General features: G+C 39.4%; 1 protein-coding gene across 1 annotated transcript; it reads left to right on the top strand.

The window, feature by feature from the left end:
- The first annotated feature begins 292 nt into the window (after nt 1-292).
- Nucleotides 293-21,285, top strand: LOC147860164 (uncharacterized). Its single transcript, XM_087324373.1, has 11 exons — nt 293-1,344; nt 1,598-1,637; nt 6,952-7,004; nt 7,097-7,142; nt 12,478-12,591; nt 12,719-12,835; nt 12,918-12,966; nt 13,044-13,324; nt 13,419-13,469; nt 20,780-20,872; nt 20,945-21,285. The coding sequence occupies exons 1-11, from the start codon at nt 392-394 to the stop codon at nt 21,050-21,052; spliced, it is 1,905 nt and encodes a 634-aa protein (XP_087180499.1). The 5' UTR covers nt 293-391; the 3' UTR covers nt 21,053-21,285.
- The last annotated feature ends 1,785 nt before the right edge of the window (nt 21,286-23,070 follow it).

The following is a 23,070-nucleotide window of genomic DNA, read 5'->3' as shown; positions in this document are numbered from 1 at the left end:
TTGACAAACATATCTCATGAGGGCAAAATCTGAAGATGCCATGGACATACATGATGGTCCAGTGGTGGTGCACAGCCCATTTCCATCCATTAACCCGGAAACAAAAGACCAATTGACGCGATCGTAATGAAGCGCACACACAATCTCTCTTTCTCACTCTCTTTGGGACAAGACATGATGGGTGAGGGAGGAACCAACCTTCTTTCTCTTTCTTTTACTTTCGTTTATGATATGGAGAGAGAGAGAGAGAACGATCAATCATCACATTTTAATTCTATTTTCCCTTCTTCATACTTCTCTAGGCTCCTCTCTCTTTGTTTCTGAGTGAGCGAGCGACTGTGACTGTGATTGACTCTGTGTGACCGCAACACAGAGCGAGGGAGTGTTTGGTATGGACAATGTTTCATTCTTGCCATCGCCATCGCCATCGCCATCGCCAAGTCGTGAACATGAAGTAGCAGACGATGTAGAAGAAGGCGACGAACAAGAACAAGAACATGAAGAAGAAGATGGAGAAGAAGGAGGAGGAGGAAGACGAGAGGATGACGAAGACGAGGACGAGGACGAGGATGAAGAAATCGAAGCCCTGAAGAACAAGGGAGCTTCGGATTCACATCTGGAGCCGTCTTTAGGCTTCAATCAGAAAACAAGCAGAAAGCTTAATTCTTTGCAGAAAGGCCTTCAGAATTCGGACCAGGATGAGGAAGGAGAAGAAGAAGAAGAAGAAGAAGACAACAATGAAGATGACGCAGGAGAAGGGAAGAACGAAGATGAAGAAGGAATATACGATAAAGATGAAGATGAAGATGAAGATAATGAAGAAGAAGCAGAAGGAGAAGTAGAAGGAGGAGGAGGAGGAGGAGGAGGAGGAGGAGGAGGAGGAGGAGAAGAAGATGACGATGATGATGAAGAAGAAGATGAAGAAGAAGAAGAAGAAGATGATGATGATGATGAAGAAGAAGATGAAGAAGAAGAGGAGGAGGAGGAGTATGGATATGCACAGAGAGAAGAGGATATATCTGCGAAACGTGAACCATCAGATCATCACATGATCATGAATGAAGACTATGATCCTGCCATTCATTTGCCTTTAGAAGAGGATCTGATGATGGAGAAAGATGACGATCTTGAATTATTGAGAGAAGCTGAGGTTGGAAAAGAAGAAGAAGAAGACATTGCAAATGAAGACGATTCATTGAGTTTTTTGCAAAGGCCACCAGAGGAAGATGATGGAACTGCTGAAGAGCAAGAAGAATTTGTTCATGAACTGGAGAAATTCTTTGCTGAAAGAAAGATGGAATATCGACACCCAAAATTCTATGGGGAGAATTTGAATTGTCTCAAGTGAGCTTCTTGAATTGTTTGGTTGAATTTATAGTTGGAATTATGTTTTTCCCTATTTCATACACAAAGGGAATTAGTTTTAACATGTTCAAGTAAATCTTTTGATGTGATGGATTGAATGTATAGAGTAGAGTTATAGTTTCTCAGTTTAATACCATATTGCTTATGTTATGTATATAAAGAGACATTTTTTAGGTGTGAAGACTAGAAAGTTCAATTATTTTAGCACACCATCTTTAATTTTTCATTGCAGGCTTTGGAGAGTGGTGGTAAGGCTAGGAGGTTATGATGCGGTGAGTTTATTCTTTTATTTGCTCTTATGTGTGTATGTTGAGAGAGAGATTTAAAAAATATAGTAATGTCTACTAGAGGGAAAAATCGTCCTCTGAGACAAATCATGTTTATAAATATGAGTTACTTTGGGTTATCCTTACCGAGCAGAAAGAAAAGCTCTAGGCTTTTGGAAGATCCATGATAATGAACTTACTGCATGAGATGGCTTTACAATTGGTAATGATACCTGAGATGGTTTTACAAGCATAAATTGCATAGCTACTCTGTATGAGATGAGTGTTGCATAGCCACTGTGTTGGTAAAAGAAAAGTAAAAGTAAAATGAAAAACTAACTTTGTTTTCTTAATACATTGTTTAGATTTTCGATGAGTTGAATTTTGTGGTTTAGACAGGCAAAAAGTATTCCAAGTGCCATTGGCAATAGTTCTGTCTTCATTAAGCAAGTACAACTTTGTAGGAATTCATGAAAAATCATGCCTGATGTCCTCATATGCAATGGATTACGAAGAGACACATTCTTCTATTTCTGGTATGCTGAGGCCACATATGTCACATATTCTCTTTTTCTGCTCAATATTCAGCTAACTCCCAATTTCCATTTTCAAAATGCGTGAGTATGCGTGTGTCAGTGTGATGGCACATCTTGCTTGCTTTGGTATTAGGTTCCCCAATGTGAGCTTTGGTATTGGCGAATCTTCATTGGTAACTTCCCAATATTGAATATTAATGTGGCTGCATTAGTTCTCGATCTATGTTAGGTTGTTCTCTAGATGGCTTCTAATGTGGCTGTGTAAAATATAGGCTTATGTTCTCCACTCTTTTTCTTTTCCTCTGTGTGCATCTAAATATTTGTCAATATGCCATCTTGAAAACCATTTCTCGATGTCTTAAGCCCACCTGGATGGAAGAAAAGTTCCTTGGTTTTTTGTGGTAAGCATTCACAACACCTTGGACAGGTGAATTAGAGGCTTTGTCCTTACGTTCAATATGTTATTGTAGAAGCATAAACTGTATTGGAATTTTTCTGGTTACTAGAATCATTACAGAAGATGGGGTTGTGTTTGTGCTCAATATGTTATTGTAGACACATAAACTTTTTTGGAATTTGTCTCATCGCTAGAATCATTAGAGAAGATGGGGTTGTGCTCTTAATGATGGCATAGAGATTTGTTTTGAACTTTCTCTATTTCATTCCATGAGCAGAGTTTGCACCATGCATGCATCACTATTTGTATAATCTCCCGCCTTGGAGTTAAATCCAGTGGCACATGCTCTCAAATATGTGATGTTGGGTTGTGGTGATATCCATTCTTGTAAGTTGTAAGGAAGGGTTCTTGGATGAAACTCTTCTACTTGGTCAATATGTAGACCAAATAGAATAGGTGATAAAGGAATCTGTGTTTCACTCCATCATGCTCATGAACTCTCTAGAAGAAAGAAAGATATATTGACATCTTTTAAGAGGCCAAAATGGCTGATAAGACCAAACAAGAGATTACATCTTAAGTGTTGTCTTGTCTTTGAGAACAACAAATCAAAATAAAATAAATGCTACTATGTAAACATACAACTAAATAAGATAAAAAGAGACTAACGAATCTTATTTGTCTTCAACCTACATCTTCTTTGCTTGTATAACCAGGTCATTATTATGTTTTTGCATGTTGATGTGTCGGGTACTCCATTTGTTTCATATGTTTGGTTCATGTTTCTCTTCACGTTCTCCTTATGCAGGTCAATATGTAGGATAGAATAGATGTTTTATTGTCCATGAGAAGACCGATCTTGACCTATGGGACCAAATCAAGATATCCTCTTGTATGTGACTCCTTTCAAAGAAATGGGTTTACTACTTTGCCAGTACAAACTCTCTATTTGAAAATATTTCACGCTCATATGTGCTCATCACCCTTCTTGGTGGACATATGAGTATGGCACATTGGATACGTTTTGGCATTCTTAGCCTATATTCTTGACTTCTGTAATATACTTGTATATTCTTTGCATGGGTAGGACCTCTATAGACCAAGCCCTTATTTCTAATGGCATGAGAAGATAGGATATTGAGGATTTTACCCACAATTGTCTACATAAGAACAAAATTTGGATTTTCTATGTTTCATTCCGTGCGCTAAGTGAGATACTGCCACCCCACATTTCCACCCCATAAAGCAACAGTTCGATCACCATAGCCTTGAATAGCATCAATCTCACTTCCCATCCTTGAGCCTCACTTTGGTTGGATTGATTCTCAAACATATTCCAACCTGCTTGAAGTCTAGACTCATGTCATACATTCCACCTATTTGTTGATGGGATATTAATGCCAAGATATTTGAAGCTTTGCAACACTTGTAATTGGTCCTTTGTATGTAAAAGTGGGGTAGTATCTTGGTTGTATTGCCTTTGTTGCCATCATTTTTATTTTTTCTACATTAACAAGTAGCTCAGTGATTTGATATAATGCGTGCAATACATCATGTACGTGTTGCATATCATCCAAACTATATCATAATAAAACAACATCCTTGGCATATAGAAGCATAGTACGTAAAATTCGTGTTCGTCTAGCATAGCATTCGTTTTCCTACATTGGAAAACGAATGCGAATGTTATTCAAACATTCTTGTATTTTTTTTTTCCCATATTTTTAATGTTTTTTTTTCATTTTGAAGGCTTATTTACCTCATAATAACTAGTTAATCCAAAAGTATGGTATTTATCATTCTTTGAGGTTGTTTTTCTTACGCGAATGTTTCACTCATTCACGAATGCGAATGCACATATAGTACGTATGGCTCATACTATGTATAGAAGTATAAAATTTAGCTCATGCATGAGTTTTGGGTCATCTGATCCTTATTCTTTTGCAGCCTCGTTTAATGTAACCAAATGATCGACAGTTGATTTTTTTGGTTGAAAGCCTGCTTGAATAAGTGTTCATTTGTGATGATGTTCAGCTTGTAACCTAATCTTTTTTTCCATGGTAGTGCTATATAACTTGGCCATAACTGAGGAAATCATGACAGTTCAATAGTTGGATACAAAATTTTTATCTCCTCCTTTATGGATTGGTTTAATCCAATTCATGAGCCAATCTTGCTTGATACCTTGATCCATGATAGTTGCTATCCATTGACGAGTTTGCGGTCTTGTCCATTTCAAGAGCTCACTTGTCATTAATTTTGCATCTAGCGCTTTGCCATTCGACATCTTTTTTGCCCCTCCATTAACATCTTCAATAGGCACACAAGCATTATATGGTGTTAATACTCAATGTCATAGGCATTATCCCATCATGCAATTAAAGCATATGTACTTATTGCTCCATCTCTTTGTCGGGGAATTCACTATGTTAACATAGAGTAAATGATAAGAAGAACTCTTGTTTCACTCCTATGGTGCCCATGAACTTTCCAGAGAAGTCTCTATTTGTTGTCTTCAACATGCATCTTTATTTTGCTGGTATAACCAGGCCACTGCAACTTCTGTGTGTTGACACTTCACGTTTTGCATCATCCCATAGGATTGTGCTGGAAGATTTCTTGAAATCTATTGAACAATACAATGGTTGTCTTATATATCAACTTGCCGATGACTTAGAGACAAACACCATGATCAATTGTGTTGTCTTTTGGTTGGAAAATTGCTTGTCCCACAACTCTATTGCTGTGTAATTCAGCCTTCACAGGGTTGATGCTCAGCAGTGTTGTCTAGATGTTACCATACAAGATTACACCATAACTGTGATAATTGATGAGCTGATTTCTATTGCCTTCGATGTATGGATTTTGATTCAATTATCTTACGAGTCTTGAGGAAACCTTGTGCTATTGCCAGATTTAATATTGCATGGGTCCATTCTTCAGTCATTGGGCCTGACCATTTTGGCATTTCTGAGCAAAGGTGAATTATATATTTGCAGCCTTGGCATTTTTATAGTTTTCTATTTTTCTTGTTTTTCATCATCTTTTTACACACAATGTTCATTTGAACCAAAGGAAACACTTTGTCCATGTATTCTTCCACAGGTCAAGATTCTGACAAGAAAAATGTCCCGTTACTTACACGCCCTGATAGCTCAGATGGTACATGTTCAAGTTAGAGTTAACATCTTCAAAAGAAAAAAATTAAATATGTGACCAAATAAGTTACATCCAGCGAGATTTAATAACAAAACTAAAAAAATGACAAATGTAAGAAATTACATTGAGTGTGATGTGTCAAAGAAACCTACGAAATAAAATAAGTTACACACCAAATGGGAAATTAATAGATTTCTATAAGGTGTATAGAAGAAACCAATGAAATGAAACAAGTTACACTTAACGGTAAATCAATAGGTTTCTTTGAGGTGTGTTGAAGAAACCTATGAAATGAAATAAGTTACTGTTCACAAGTTCCTCATGCATTGGTCTCTCTAGAATGACATCAATGTCCTCCATAGTAATACTTGAGTGCACTCGGTGGCACAAGGCGGTGCTCTGGTTCCACTGAGGCATTGCATGATTAATTTTCTCCTAATAGCATGATTAATGCATGATCCACATATCTCTAATCTTGGTTTAGTTCAAAAATTCCTAATGAATGTGTGGTAACAAAACCTCATTTCGGTATGATATATATGATCCCAACAATCAGATGATATGGTAACCACACGCAATAATACTGTAGAAACCTTAGAATCAGAGAAACATGGAAACCTATCTTATACAAGACCTAGAATGAATCTCAGTATAGCATAGAAAATCTAGAGTCAGAGAACCCTAAAGTCTATGTACTGATATAATCAGTCTCGGTATAATCTACATAGACCCTACATCCACTTAGTGGCAAAGAGCTGCACATCCAAGGGCTTTGAACAAGATGATGCTAATGTGTAACTGGCTGTGTGGACCTCATTCTTGTGCAATACATTTCTAGTCCGAAATATCACGCTAAAATTGACTTCCTTACTGTTGTACCAAACATTTTGCAGATTCAGTGTTCCTTTGTTTTTATCTCCAGAGAGTAACAATCTGGTATGTTTTCTCCATAATCCAGTAACTGTCTCACCATCTATATTAACTGCAATCATGCCACAATTTCCTGACTTCTTATATAGGGGCTTCGAACCATCCAACACACTTCATTCAGCTCTTCTTTTACCCGCATGCCCTCTCTGCTTTATAGCTGGTAGCAACAGTAAATTGAAACAATTTCTTTTAATTTTGATATAATGGTATGTAGAGGTTCAGATCCGTGAGATGTGAGACTTAGAAAGTACTTGAAATTCATAACTAAGCTCTTACAACAACTCGTTTTTGGATGAAGGTCACTGTTGGTAAACAATGGCGTCAAGTTGGCGATACATTCAAACCTCCCAAGTAACATTTAAGATAATGAAATACATTTAAATAAAGTTATTAGAACTCTCACTCACGACATTTTATTAAACAGTCAACTTTTGCATTTGCAGGTCATGTACAACTGTATCATGGTCATTTCATGGGTTTTATAAGAAGGTATTCAATGACTAAGACAGGGAAATTTATACTGGATTTTGATTTAAATTTTGTTTTGATATGTTCAATTCATGGATGAACTGAATGCCTGTAAGTGTTGCAATTATATTCCTTTTTTACTAAATTTCGCAAGTCAAAATTATTGTACATTATGATGCTAGCGTTCATGGATGAAATAGGTTCTAGCTTAGTGTGTGAGAAAGGATATTAATCAGCTAGAATCGAAAAAGTTCTATGCAATGGAAAAACTGTAAGCACTTTGGAACAGCAGAGCAGGTTGTTGAAATTATGGAGGAGAGATTTATGATGGATTATACATAATCGCTGATTGTGTCCAGTGGGAGTTATTTCAAACTTTACCGATAGTTATAATCTCTTTCTGCTGCTTTCCTGCTCTTCAGGAATTCTCAATCTGTTCCATCCGTTATTGTTCATGGCCTGCTAGTTTGATCAATAGACAACTCCTGAATCCTCCCTTAGAGCTCACCATCCTGCAAGCCTTCCCTTATCTTCAACAGAATACCATTACACTTACAGCTGCTCATCCTACCAAGTCATCAGAGACAGATGCCTCACCCTCTTTATGATCCATGTGCAATTCATAGAGCTTATAAGAGCCCCTGACCTGAGACAGCAAGGACTCTCCTATTGCCAGACATCAGGAGTTACAATTACAAGAGCTGATAACAGGCCATACTCACAGGTTATTCATAGAATATTTTGGCCCCATGAGACTTCCTGCTATTGATCTACTAATGTTCTCAATGTTCGATATGGGATCGGCCACAACCGAACTTCAAGCACAAGAGAGAAAGACAAAGAACTGAAATACAGAGATGATGCATTGACACAAGGACACAAGATGTTAATGTGGAAACCTTGGAATGGGGAAAAAACCAGGAGAGCCCACAGATTGCCGCCTTCTCCCGGCTTTAGCTTGTATACCCACTTGTTCCGAAGTGCCCTTTCGGCAACTTGGTCAACTCGTACATGTGGTTCTCATGCAAAGAGTCCATCTCATCTTGCATCGCATGCAACCACTCTCGGTTGTGGGTATCTCCCTTAGCTTACTTGAAGCTTTCTGGCTCCCCCTCTTAGGATCCAACTTTCCTCTCCAGTCCTTGGCAATGTGTACATATGATAAGCAACCGAACACCTCAGATGTTGGTAGGACACGTCTTTGCTCGTCCACACCCTCTATGGGATATCACCACCGAAGGGCACACCCTCTGTGGGACCTATTAATTACATAGACTGTCGTCTTCAGTGCCTCAATCCAATAGGTCTTCAGCAACTTTGCATGTGCCAACATACATCGAACTCTTTCCATTACGGTCCGGTTCATCCTTCTGGCCATTCTGTTTAGTTCTGGAGTCTTCGGCACTATATACTCCAGCCGGATACCTTGAGACTGCCAGTATTCCTCAAACTGACCTCTGTACTCACCCCTTTTATCAGTCCGGACAGCCTTCAGCTTTTGTCTGGATTCTCTTTTCGCTCTTGCTTGGAACTCTTTGAAGACGGACAGCACTTGGTCCTTTGTCTTCAGCACGAAAGCCCACAACTACCAGCTATAGTTGTCTATGAAGGTCACAAAGTATTTTGCAACGGCATGTGACTTTGCATCAACCTGGCATACATCCGTATGTACGAGTTCCAAAGCATTCTTCCTCCTCATCGGAGGCCTAGGGCGAAAAGCAGCCTTGTTTTGTTTTCCGGCCAGGCAATCGGCACATTTGTCCAGATGCACTTTCTTCACCTCCAACAGGAGTTCTTTTTCGGCTAGCATTTGCATCCCCTTTTGACTCATGTGGCATAGCCTCTTGTGCCGCAACTCACTGGCTGTGTCGGCTGCCATGTTTGCCTCATTTTGGCTTAGTCATGCATGCATCACGTATAATGTATTTTGCTTCCGGGCACGGGCCACAATCAGGTTTCCCTTGCAGAATTTCTATGTGCTATTTCGGAAGTTACCATTGTAACCTTCGTCATCAAGCCGTCCGGTCGATATCAGATTCAATCTGATGTCCGGAACATGGCGCACATCCTTCAATACCATTTTGCAACCTGTCGTTGTTAGCAAACATACATCCCCGATACCGTCACTCTTGCATGCACCGCCGTTTCCCATCTTTACGTAGCCGTAATCTCCGGCTGTGTAGGATTAGAAGCATTCTTTGTTGGGGGTCGGGTGAAACGATGCACCGGAATTGACCATCCATGTCGATTCTTTGCCAGCGAGGTTTACTCCGTTTTGTTCATTGATGAACAACTCCTCCTCGCCCGTGGCGATGGCTGAGGTGTTCTTGCTGTCCGGAATCTTCTTCGGCTCAACACCATCAGCCCCCCCTTTGACCTTTCGATAATGCCGTCAATTCTTTTGGAAGTGTCCTGGCTTCCCACAATAGAAGCATGTGTAGGATTAGAAGCATTCTTTGTTGGGGGTCGGGTGAAACGATGCACCGGAATTGACCACCCATGTCGATTCTTTGCCGGCGAGGTTTACTCCGTTTTGTTCATTGATGAACAACAACTCCTCCTCGCCCATGGCGATGGCTGAGGTGTTCTTGCTGTCCGGAATCTTCTTCGGCTCAACACCATCAGCCCCCCCTTTGACCTTTCGATAATGCCGTCAATTCTTTTGGAAGTGTCTTGGCTTCCCACAATAGAAGCATGTGAGCCTTCCCTTCAACTTCAACCTCGGTTTGGACCTGTCCCTATTCTGCGGACTTTCTGGCTGCCCCTTCCTCTGTTGGAGTCACCTTCTATGACTAGGGCCTTATGATCGGATATAGACTCTTTGTCCTTCCGGTGAGCTTCTTCCGTCAACAAGCTCGACTTTAATCTCCAAAGACAACTGCTTCCCTTGTGGTCCGGCGTTACCCAGGGTCACCACGAGTGTCTCCTAGCTGTCCGGAAGGGATCCCAGCATCAACAATGCAAGTACCTTGTTTACCAGAGGTACATCTAAAGAGGTGGTCTGATAAATGAGTCATTGGAAGGCGTTCAAGTGCTCCGTGATGCTCGAGCCGTCCGGATATCTCAGTCTTATTATCCTTTTGAAGACGGAGACTTTGTTTACAATGTTCTTGTTCTTGAACATGAACCCAAATTTCTTCCAAAGAACATCAACCTCGGTCTTTTCATTGAATTTGTTGTATAGGCTCATGTCTATAAAGCATTTGATGTATGCTGTTGACTTTAGGTGCATGACTTCCTACATTGATGCATCAATCTTGTCTAGCTTGCCTTTCCTGAACTGCATAGGCAGCCATAGATCTTTGCAAACGAGCATATCTCTCATCCTCGACTTCCAGACTGAGTAGTTGGAGCTGGTTAGCTTGAACATCCCACCGAATGAGTCCATATTCCTATTGCTTGAAGGTTATGAGCCTTTTTCTGATACCGGTTTGTTCAATATGGGATCGGCCACAACCGATCTTCAAGGACAAGAGAGAAAGACAAAGAACTGAAATACAGAGATGATGCACTGACACAAGGACACAAGATGTTAATGTGGAAACCCTGAAATGGGGAAAAAACCACGGGAGTCCATAGACTCCAAACTGTTCTACTATATCAGGAGAGGATACAAGAGACTCACAGGCAACAACCTCGAGCTCGTCTGTCTTACCAACAGTTGCACACACTCTCTCTCTTAGCTCACACTTAGTACAGTCAATACCACACTGTACAACTCTCAGTCTACAATTACAACGACTACAACTTCTTTTATTTTTCTGATGTTAACCCTAAGTGTATTTATACTTATACACTGTATGGGCTATTTACAAATATAGCCTCTAATCGGCTACGGCCCAATCGGTTTCCCGGATGCTTTCCAGATGCCTATCGGATGTCTTCCGGACGATCCGATTCCTAGTCCTAGTCCGGATCAAGCTGTCCTACACGTCCCATCCAGAGGGACATGTTTCCCAACACTCAAATCCATCTAGAACAGGTATAATGTCAGTGAAGATTTGACACTCAAGGGAGCCACAGATTTATAAATTGTGATACCTGTGTCCAAATAGAGATGGAGAGAGATACTGTAGCTAGATACAGTTCATCATCACTCACTGCTCAAATCACCCACTAGGATCTTTGGAGTAACTCCTTATGCGGAGGTTTGTGGTAGACATGTTAGGATTATCCATAGAGATGCTCTAGCATTACCACACTCTAAAACTGCACGTTAAATCATGGAGCATCATGGAGCTCTTCGATAGTCTTGTTCAGCACCTTCTACCATTGTAGCTTTATCATTGACTTAGTAGATTATTTTGGAATTCATACTTCAGCTCTTCTATGAGATATCACATGTTATCATGGTTGTAACAGATGAACCCATAGGCCATGTAAAAGTCTGTTAATAGAATCATCAATATGTAGCTTCCATCAGACCCATTCAAAGTCTGTGACTGAACTTTAGTCTTTGTCTTCAACCATTCCCACACTGTTTCTGCGTACCAGTTCAGCTTGATCTGCAACCTTGTGACCCTTTGCAGGGATTCAATCTGGGCTCCTTTGTTATTCTTGTTGGCATGTGGTAGCCCTCTAGACTCTTTCAGGTTGATATTGCAGTGCTTTGTGCTATCTTCAGCTTGGCCTAGTCAGATTTCTCTATGTTTATGATTGAACATTGCTTGTTGAAGATTCTTCACGTGGTCTAGCCAGATGCCATCTATAACATATTGTCTTCTAGCCTCGTGTGTCTGAGTCAACTGTCAGTCATTGTTACTTTTTGAACTGCTCATTATTGTGTCATGGAAACCTCATCTGCTAGCATCATCTAAGACCTCCTCTTCAGCTCTTTGCTTCATCCCCTCAATTTACTTCATAGCTACTTTCCAGTGGTGGTTAGTTGGTGCATGGCTTGGTTTTGTTGGTCCACCCAGCAGACAGAAGTTAGATATGAGAGATCCACCTTGAGATTGAACATTCATTGAAAGTCCCTTGACTTGGCTTCACTTACTTCTCTCCTCCCTGGACTTCTGTTTAGCTCTCTTACCTATTAGCTGATCGAAATTCTATTTTGGTGTCTAGACTTTGAGTGTAAGATGTAACTAATGCTTCATCTTCTTACTTTGTTGACCTTGACTACGAGGTTCTGCTCTTTAGACATCATCGTTCTTTGCAACTCTTGATCTTTGAATTCCAGATGCTGGTTGTCTTAAGTGAGTCTATTGCTTTTATTCTTCCAGATGTTAAGTTAGTGAACAGTGCAAATGTAGCCTGTTTTAACATTCTAGATGTAAGGTGCATTTGCAGCCTGTTACACATTGAGAATACATTATTTTCATTGTTATCTATTCCTCCTTTTATTGCGATGCAGGCCTTGCTTGACTATGAACGATACAAAATGCATGGGATATTCCCAAGTCCAAATGCATCTCAAACTGTCCCAGGAGAAGTTCTAAACAGTGCTTCCCAGCCTGGCGCTTCACAGGTATAAATACACATTTATTTTTCGACCAGAAGGAAGACAAAATTTTCATATTTCTTTTATCATGACTAGTAGTTGTAGGACTGAAAATATAGGTTCAATTCAGAAGAGCCTTTATTCTTCTTTTCAGCAACCATCTACTTCAAGTTTAGGACGAGCCAGAAGAGATGCAGCATCAAGAGCCATGCAAGGATGGCATTCTCAGCATATCTTTGGAAATGGAGATGTAGGAGACCATGTTGTTAAGGTGACATCACTATACCATTCTATTAAATATGATAGTCATTTCTTACATCCATGATCTTTTGCTTATTGTGGGGGTTGTATAGCAAGAAAAAGGACAGGGTTCGTCAAAACGATCAAAACAACTGAAAATGAGTATGTCAAACTTTTCCTAAATCTAAGCTAGAAATATGAATCACTACATTTTTTCTGATGCTCATGTCCTGTCACAGGTCTTCCAAAGAAGAAGAAAGCATCTAATCTGGAAAGACATGTGCATAACAAGGGCTCAAAGACACCATATATAGACTGTACTATACAAACTAAAGATGAAAACTGGGAGGACACAAGTGATCCTTCTTACTTTTCCTTACACAAAAAGAAGCCCATAAAGCAACAACATGCTAAGCAGGCTTGGAAATCTAATGGTCGTAGCTCATCAAATGGTGATGACATATGGGTAACTGATGAAGGGCCCAAAGTTGATTGGGTCAAAATAACTGTGCATAAAACTGTGAGTCGTATCTAATTAGTTCATTATCATACTCTTAATTGAGTGTCTTATATTTGATTCAACCAAGTGCTAAAAACATTGTTTTTGTTAACAGCATGATTGCTTTGAGGTTTATGCTCTTATCCCAGGACTGGTTCGAGAAGAGGTATCATTCTCCAGCTATTTCAATGCATTTTATGATGCCAGCTATGCATGAGAAAGAAAGAAAGAATTATTAATGCCTTTTAAGAAGGCCGAAATGCCCAATAAGTCCAAACGAGGGATTGCATATTAAATTAACTTTTCGTCTTTGAGAACAACAAACTAAAGTAAGTATAACTAAATATAAGGTACCAAAGAGTCTCATTAGCTAAGCATGCAAGGTTCTGAGCTTAAATAGACTGAAACTTTTATCTTCGAGCTATCTCCATCATGTGCTGATCCAAGATGGAGAGGTCTATGAAAGGAGGGAAGTATCTTTGGTGATAGGTGATAGTGGCCTTTTACTATTGATTAAAAAGGTGATAGGGCTGTGGCCCAGATCATGTATTGTAGCTACATTCAACCCCTTTCAAGTGTCTTGATACCCCAGAGAGAGAAATATTAACATACTTTAATAGACTGAAATGGCCTTTGAAACATAATGGAAGGTTGCATCTTTGAGAACAACAAACTTAGACAAATCTTATGAATATACCACATAATCTCTTTAACTAACACCTCAACTCTGAGCTTAGATGGATTTAAATTTCTGCCTATGAAAGACCTCCCACATGGGTTGATTCAAGATGAAAGGTCTTTAAAGCAAGAGAAGCAACTTCATGGTCGAATGTGATGGAGAGATATAGAAGAAGTTAGAGAAGAGAATAGGAAGAAAGAAAGAAAGATATATTAACGTCTTTTAAGAGGCCAAAATGGCCTATAAGTCCAAATAAGAGATTACATGTTAAGTGTTGTCTTGTCTTTGAGAACAAATCAAAATAAAATAAATATTACACAGTAAATATAAAAGTAAATAAGATGAAAGGAAAAGAAACGAGGGAATCTAGTTTTTGGCACATGTGAGATTCTCAAGATAGGTATGTTGTAGCTTTTGTCTTTGGAAGATCTCTAGCATAGGTTGATCCCAAATGGAAATTTCTCCAAAGCGAGGGAAGCACCTACGATGGCGGGGGATAATGGCTTTTATTTGTCGATGACAAGGGTGTTGAGGTCGTGGTCCATGGGGCTAGGGTCCACGTGCACGGCAAATTGCCATTGCCCGATCAATTGTAACCCCTTTGTTATGTCTTGGTCTGGAGCCCTTTTGTGTATCCCGTGATTGACTTGTAGCATTAGTAGGAATGATGGGGCTAAAGAAAGTTGTGATTGTTCTTTGTGGATGAGATTGTGTGACTGTATTCTTCAACAACTTTTCCCGATCTCTCTTGAGCTCTAGCAAGAAAAGTCCTAGGCATCGTTGGTCCTCATATTCCATTACCTTGCCTAGTGGGCCAAAGCCTTGTTTAAAGAGGCAATGGTATCTCCCTCTGATTTCATAAAAGACACTACAATGACAAACATAGTGCTCTTCAGATTCCACTCCTTGATGACACAATTGGCAAATTCTCTCTTCTAGAGGTAGTTGTGTATATCTTTGCCTACCTCAATCTGTAGCTGATGTGATGAAGTTCGCAGCTGCCCTATCACGCTACGCAGTGCATAGGATAGATGTATGTCCATATAAGGTGGCCTGATGACGAATCCATCCTCCAATGTATGTAAGAAGTGTCTTATAGTGGGCCATCTTTGTACCAAGTGGTATTTTGGGGTTGATCCATGTTATCTTGTTTTCCAAGTTAATAATATCAGTTCGGATCACTCTATTCTTTTCTGCTTTGGTCATATTTAGATGGGGACAGTCCAAACTATATTGGAAGGGGGGTAGTGCATTTATACTCATGCCATGTGACTCGAACCATTGCTGCATTTCAACATACCAACAATGAGTGTCTCCATTTTCAGCCAGTTGTCTTGATGACATAAGTGCCAACCTTGGGTATCTTTGCTTAGGGAGCTCCCAAAGACGTTGGATAAATGTCACTGATCGGAATAGTGGCTCGGTTATTATAGTCTCTGCCCGGATTATATTGTGTGGCACCGATGCTTTGCTCCTTATCATGCGAGCAATCATTGACACTAAAGGTCTCTCTAAATCATTCACAATATAGGTTCAAGGAATTTTTACTGGGCAGAAAACACAGAGGAACAGACATTGTAGAAAATGCAGACAAACATTGCAAAAAACACAAAGGATCAGGCATTGTAGAAAATGTAGGAAATCAGATTTGGCAGAAAAGGCAGGGAATCAGATTTGGCAGAAAACGCAAAGGATCAGGCATTGTAGAAAACATAGAGGACAGACATTGCAGAAAACACAGACAGACATTGACATTGCAGAAAACACAGAGGATTAGACATTGACAGAGACACAGATAGTGAGAGAGAGAGAAAGAGAAGGGAATACTTTAATATATTGGGCAAGAGTTGAGTTTGGAACAAACATTACCACATCCTCGAAGGGATCCTTCCACATTGCAAACAATGGTCTGCTCTATTGTAATGGGAAGGTTTGTGTTCTAGATTTGCCTGAGGTCAAAAAGAGAATTCTTTTTGAATGCCATGATGCACCCTCAACAGGGCACCCTGTAATACATCGCACACTCGTTCTCATCTCCACTCAATTCTATTGGCCTAAGATGTGTCTTGACATACATAGTTATGTGACTAAATGTCACCAATGTCAAGTTAACAAAATCGAGCGACTTAACGCCGCTGTACTTTTACATCCCTTGGAAATTCCCAACAATAAGTGGGAAAGTATATCCATGGATTTTATTGTTAGCCTTCCTTGTACCCAAAAAGGCCATGATGCTATCTTTGTTGTGGTTGATCAAGTAACTAAAATGGTATCTTTGTTGTTGTGATTTATTGCTACTAAAACCACGGTAACAACTCCTGAATTGGCTTACCAATTCGTTGATGAGTTATTTCGTTTTTATGGGTTTACTAACAACTTTTGGATACAAGTCTTTAAGAAGTTAGAAACTACATTGAGCATGAGCTCCACGGATCATCCTCAATCCGATGGACAGATAGAATAAGTAAATCAAATTATTGAGGACATGCTCCGGGCATATGTTGGTGCAAAGCCAACAAAGTGGGAACATTATCTCCCAATTTCGGAGTTTGTTTATAACAGCTCCAAGCATACGTCTATAGGATATAGTCTTTTTATGTTGTTGTATGGTTTTTAGCCACGAGCCCCGATTGATGTTAATATACATCGTGATGAATTGCGAAGTACGCAAAACTTTCTTCGGGATATGCAAGATATGTTGCATATTGCATGAAATAATACAAAAACAACTCAAGATAGAGCGCGTTTTTATGCCGATCATAATAGGCAACCTCATGTATTCAACCTTGGACAAAGATATTTTTACGTGTACCAGAGTAAAAGGAACGCTTCACTTGCTTTCTATATTGGCAGTCATTACAAAAATTAAGCTTTGTGCCTATAGCATCAAGCTTCATTAGATTACAATGCCTAGTGAGACACTTTTGGCTCATATGGCCAAGTCTCTTATGCCACAACTCCATATGGGAGTGAACTTTAACCAAAGCAATAAATTTGCCCGATATAGCATTTCCATGTAAGCAATAAAGAATTCCCTTCTTTGTGCCATTCACAATCAGCTTTGAACCTTTTGTCATTTTCCATGATCCTTCCTCAAAGAGAATGCTATAACCATGCAAACAAAAAGCAAACTCTTCTTGATCCCTGGTACATAACGCACATTATGCAAAACCAGCTCATTAGTGCCATTTGTAGAAATAGGCAGTGCCAATACCCTCAATAAAACATGCATAATTATTTCCAAGGTATTCATGACCATGGTTGCGCGCAATAAAAGTAGAAAAACACTCCTTGATAGGAGTCACATAATATGAAGCACTAGAATTAACTGTCCGTGTTTGGGCCAATGCATCATTGATCGTCAGCAAAGCATCAATAAGATCATTCTTAGTGATGCACATGTCTTGTTAATGAACATTTAGAGAGGCATCATATGCAAAGTATCATCAGTTGAAAAAGTAGCACATAAAATGTCCTCAACATTTGATAGCTCCCCTATGATTACATTAGAGGCCAAATTGGCCTTCTCTTTGTCCTTTTAATTGTCATGTGCATCAATCTTGTCCGTTTTCTTATCTCAGAATTCTTCTTTCTTTCGAGTTTTGCTTTGTAATAGCGGCAATCAGGTTTATTGTGGCCTTTCTTGCTACACTGATAGCATGTTACATCATTGCTTTTACCTTTGCTGCTATTACTTTTGTTTATGGGTACGTAGTTACTTCTCTTATCTGTCCTACCTCTAACCATGTTGGCTGAGCTGCCACATTCTCTACTTGCTTTTCCCTTGATCTCTTCATTATGTATGGAACCCCTAACACCATCAAAGGTTAAGTTGGGGTTATTAGACAACGAGACTGCCAATGTCTCCTATGAGTTAGGTAGTTTCATAAGCAAGAAATGGCTCTGAGCTTGTCATCAAAAGGAGCCATTCCTGAGTCTTGCAGCTGTGATATGTGCCTGTAAACAAGGACAAGTGTTCAATTGCACTCTTAGACTCATCCAACTGCAAGCCAACAAGCTTTCACATCAGATGTACTTGATTAACAGGCATAATGTTTTCATATGTAGCCTTCAACTTAGCCCATATTTCGGAAGCAGATACCAAGCCTTTGAGATCTACCAAAATCTCATCAGAAACAACCATCTTAATATATGTGACAACCTTTTTGTTCAAAATCCGCGATGCATCTTCTGACATGTTCTCTGGTTTTTTTGCCTCCAATGCCCTGTCACAATCCTTCAGAAAGAGAAATCCTTGCATTCTCTCCTTCCACAAGTCAAAACCTGTTCCCTCAAATCGTCGAATCTCAAATAGATTCGTCACATCTGAGGAGGATGATGCCATAGTTGCACAATGAAAATGTCAACCTGCTGAAATTCTAGATCAAATGCACCAAAACCAGAGACTAACCTCAAGAAACAGTGCACCACAGCTCCAAAAGGTCACAAGAGCAATTTGGGCCAAAAATAAGCAATTTCGGGCACAAAAACAGATCTCTAAATTTTCTGCGTACAGAATTTCAGAACCTTAATCTGTGCTAAAAATCAAGTAATGTTGTTGTTTTTGACCTCAGAGAGCATACATAAAGCTAATACTCAGCTTTTCAATGCATATTGGAGCAAAAGCCCCAATTTTTAGGCTCTGTTTTGCAGAAATATATGGATAAATTTGCTGAAAATAACCTGCTTTAACTTGTATATCACCTAAAAACAGCTTGTTATGGACTGTTGCGACACCCAACAAGTTCCTCAAAGCTTTGGGGCAAGGTTCTTTGTGATGAATACCTTATCTTCATTGTACAGAAACCTGTGCAACAGTTCTGAAACCCTAAATCTGCTCTGATACCAGTTGAAAGGGCTAGAAATTGTCAATAGGGCTGAGGAACACTTGGGGCTTTAGGTGTAGCAGTAGATCAATGGCTGAAAAGATAGATAGAGAGAGAGGTAGTTGGAGGAGCTCACCTTTTGAAGTGAGATCCAAAAGTTTTTAACTTATGTTTTATATGACTCATTTAGGGTTGGCCAAACTCACACTGAACTTGGCCCAAAAATAACAAAAAAAGTGATAAGTGGCTTTTGGCCTTTATAAATAGGCCTATACACATGTACACACTATAAGGGGATCATTTAGGGCCTTTACCCCAACAAACTATTACAAATAGTTGTAAGATTAAAGATAATGTAAAACAAGAAATATAAGTGACATTTGGCCTTTATAAATAGGACTACGCTACACACATGTACACACTATAAGGGGGTCATTTAGTTGCCACCTTCTCCACTTGCTTTTCTCCTAATCTCTTCATTGAGTATGGAGCCCTTAACACCATCAAAGGTCAAGTTGGGGCTATTAAACAATGGGACTACCAATGTCTGCCATGAGGCAGGTAGTGTCATTAGTAGGAAAATGGCTTTGAGCTTGTCATCAAAAGGAGCCATTCTTGAGTCCTGCAGTTGTGATAAGGTACCTGTAAACAAGGACAAGTGTTCAGCTCTGCTCTTGAACTCATCCAGTTGCATGCCAACAAGCTTTCGCATTAGGTGTACTTGATTAACATGCGTACTGTATTCATATGTAGCCTTCAACTTTGCCCATATTTCAGAAGCAGATACCAACCCTTTGAGATCTACCAAAATCTCATCATTAACAACCATCTTAATATATATGACAGCCTTCTTGTTTTAAAATCTGCCACGCATCTTCTGACATGTTCTCTGGTTTTTCTGCCTCCAATGCCCTGTCACAATCCTTCCAAAAAAGAATTCCTTGCATTTTCTCCTTCTACAAATCAAAACTTGTTCCCTCAAATCGTCGAATGTCAAATAGATTCTTCACATCCGAGGAAGATGATGCCATAGCTACACAATAAAGAGACCTGAACACTTTTTCTTTGCTGTACAGCACCTATGCAGAAATTCTGAAACCCTAAACCTGCTCTGATACCAGTTTTAAGGGTTAGGAATGATGTCAATAGGGCTGAGGAATACTCAGGATTCACCCTAGTATAGGCTCTTTAGATGCAACAGTGGAGCTATGGTAGAAAAGATAGAGAGAGCAGTAGTTGGATGAGCTCACTTTTGAAGTGAGATCCAAACGTTTTTAACTTATGTTTTATATGACCCATTTAGGGTTGGCCAAGTTCACACTGAACTTGGTCCAAACAATAATGAAAATAGTGACTTTTGGCCTTTATAAATAGTCCTATACACATTTACACACTATAAGGGGTCATTTAGGGACTTTACCCCAACAAACTGTTACAAACAGTTGTAACCTTAATGATAATGTAAAACAAGAAATATAATTTTCCTAGAGGCCCAAAGCCTTCAAATATGAAATAAGAGTGGGTTTTGTAACCCATGCATTTATGAAAAGGGATCCCCCTAGCTACATAATGAGTTAGTTGTGGAGTGGAGAAAAAGAACGCAGTAGTAAATGCTGGAATAAAGTAGATCTAGAGAGAGAAACGTGTAAAGGGAGTGTACAACAAAGAGATTAGTTCTGGGGATGTCACCCTCCAACAGATACTTCATCTACATAGAGACTGAAGAGAGTGGGTGATAGTGATCATCTTTGTTTTACTCCAATTGAACTAGCCAGTCTCTGACAATCTGTTGGGAGGTCACAGTTTGCTCGACACGGATTCTTACAGTGCCTAGATTGCCCATTGCATAGTCCTTTCCCCTCTCACAACTGTTTAGGACTTCAAGGGTAGTTTCTATTATGGTCAAGGCTAGGTAAGATTTTGTTTAATACTGAAAAACAAAGTTGGGTTTCTAAGGACTTACATTTACAGGTACGAATACAATGCGAACCTGGGGGCCAGCTTATCATAGCAGGTGAGCCAGAAGAACCAAACAATCCATGGGGACTCACTTCATTCAAAAAGGTAAGAAACTGTTGGTTCTGATTATTCATGTTTCAAATGAATTTCTAATGAGTCGTTTTATATCTCATGTAGATCATTAACTTGCCACTACCAGTTGATGCAAGTCAAACATCAGCAGTATTTACTCTTCGTGGACAGCTTTTTGTTACCATGCCGTATGATCAAAGTGCACATTCCTAATATAAGGCATCCTAAAAAGTTCACAATTGTTACCATAAATTTGATCAAACTCTGGTAGGAAAATTAGGGAAAGGCTTCAAAATTATAGTTCATTTTGGCCTCCATTCAATGTGGGCGTTAATGCCAAGATGGTTCTTTTTATGTATATAAACTGGCATCATTTGCACAGGATCAAGGGCATTGCTTGCATTTGTGTAGAGCATGAACCAATAAAGTTTAATTCTTATACAGTGTGAACAAATTTACAATTTTTCATGCTAGATTGATATCAGTGCCAAGTTTTTGCATACATAGATAAGAGCGTAATTCATTTGCATAATGTTATATATAATGACTCTTTAGATTGCTATAATTCAAGTACGTTTTTATTTCCATTTGCTTAATATTAGAAACATAATCAATAATTAGTGCTCTATACTACCAATGCTGTAATGTGCTTAATATTAATGGAAGCACTTCACATTAGGCTTGCTACTAATGGTAATTCTTCTATAATATGCTTAATGTTAATGGAAGCATTTAACATTAAGCTATTGCTCCTTGAAACAAATTTGGTAGCATTATAGTGCTACTTCAATTTTCATAACATATAGTGCTAAAACAGCAATACATGGTGTTTGCTTCAACTATTGGCACTTCACAAACATTGGACTTGCTTATGCATGAAATCGTTGATGGAAGCATTTAACATTAAGCTATTGCTCCTTGAAACAAATTTGGTAGCATTATAGTGCTACTTCAATTTTCATAACATATAGTGCTAAAACAGCAATACATGGTGTTTGCTTCAACTATTGGCACTTCACAAACATTGGACTTGCTTATGCATGAAATCGTTGATTTATGCTTCTGTCTACTTCCTTGCTGATCTGGAAGATTCCACATTGTGAAAACCACACCTATGATATTGAGTTCAACAAAGTGAGCCATGTTTGTTTCACCGAGGCCCAATCTATTGTTGCAAATGACGAAGCAATACTTGACTCAGCTCGCTTCTTTATGCTTTAAGATATGTTATCAGGTCCAGAAGTAGCTGTTTTAATTTTCAGTAGTTTAAATAGTGGCTTTGCATCATAACAAATTTCCCGTGTTGAACCTATCAAAGTATTTTTTATCGAAACTAAAAAATGCTATGAGTCAAGGATTCTTCCTTCCCCACCACTTTCAACTAATACCAGTCATTTTAGTTGAAGATGTATTAAGGTAAGTTTGTGAAATTTCCACTATGCTCATTAGTGAACCAAAAACTTGGAATTATCTTCTTGCCTACGATATGAAAAATGAATATTGAATTCATGAGTAAATTGAATCCATATTTTCTAAGGAGGTGTCTCTTTGGGTAGATGTTGGTTGGGAGGAAAACCAATCAAACCTACCCCACTATCCAAATATATCAACAACCCCTCCCTTGGGAGACATGCGGTGAACAAGGAGCTGGCACTCATGGTTAGGGAGTGCCAAGCTATGTGGACAGAGATCAATACACAAATGAAAGTAGGCCAAAAGTTGCATTGCTGCATCTGGGTATTTTCTCTTTGTGTTCTCTGCCTCGGTCTCTTTGTGTAGCTTCAACATTCAACTCTCTGTTTTAGTGTCCAAGGAGGTGTTGTTCTCCCCCTTCCTTGTTCAACGTTTTGTCCATTGCGAACAAGAGCCCGTGTGCTCATCTTCTAGAGTCCGGAGTTGGATCCGGATCTGATACAAGTCTTAAGAGCCTATGTGCTCAATAAAGCACTATCGATTCCGAACACGACACTGCAAGCTTACCAACCACTCATTCTCCCGCCAAGCCGACCTGCAAGCTGTTGAAATCCGTGACATCTTTGGTGAACCCGACGTGAAAAGGGCGGCAAAGGAGTTCCAGGATGAGAGGCAGTGAGCTCACTGAGGCGATGGCAGTAGCTGTTGACCGCTTGCTGACTGCACGAGAGAGCTCTGTTGGCCTCGACAGGGCCATAGAGAACATAGTCGGCATGACAAGCCGATTTAATGGAAAGGATGTCTTGAGTTATATGGAG

The sequence above is a fragment of the Azolla caroliniana genome, unplaced genomic scaffold (assembly GCF_043228905.1).
Source record: "Azolla caroliniana isolate FFs.n. ecotype wild unplaced genomic scaffold, voAzoCaro1.0.p SCAF_9, whole genome shotgun sequence".
In the NCBI taxonomy this organism is placed as follows: Eukaryota; Viridiplantae; Streptophyta; class Polypodiopsida; order Salviniales; family Salviniaceae; genus Azolla; species Azolla caroliniana.
This window is presented reverse-complemented; position numbering and strand designations above follow the sequence as displayed.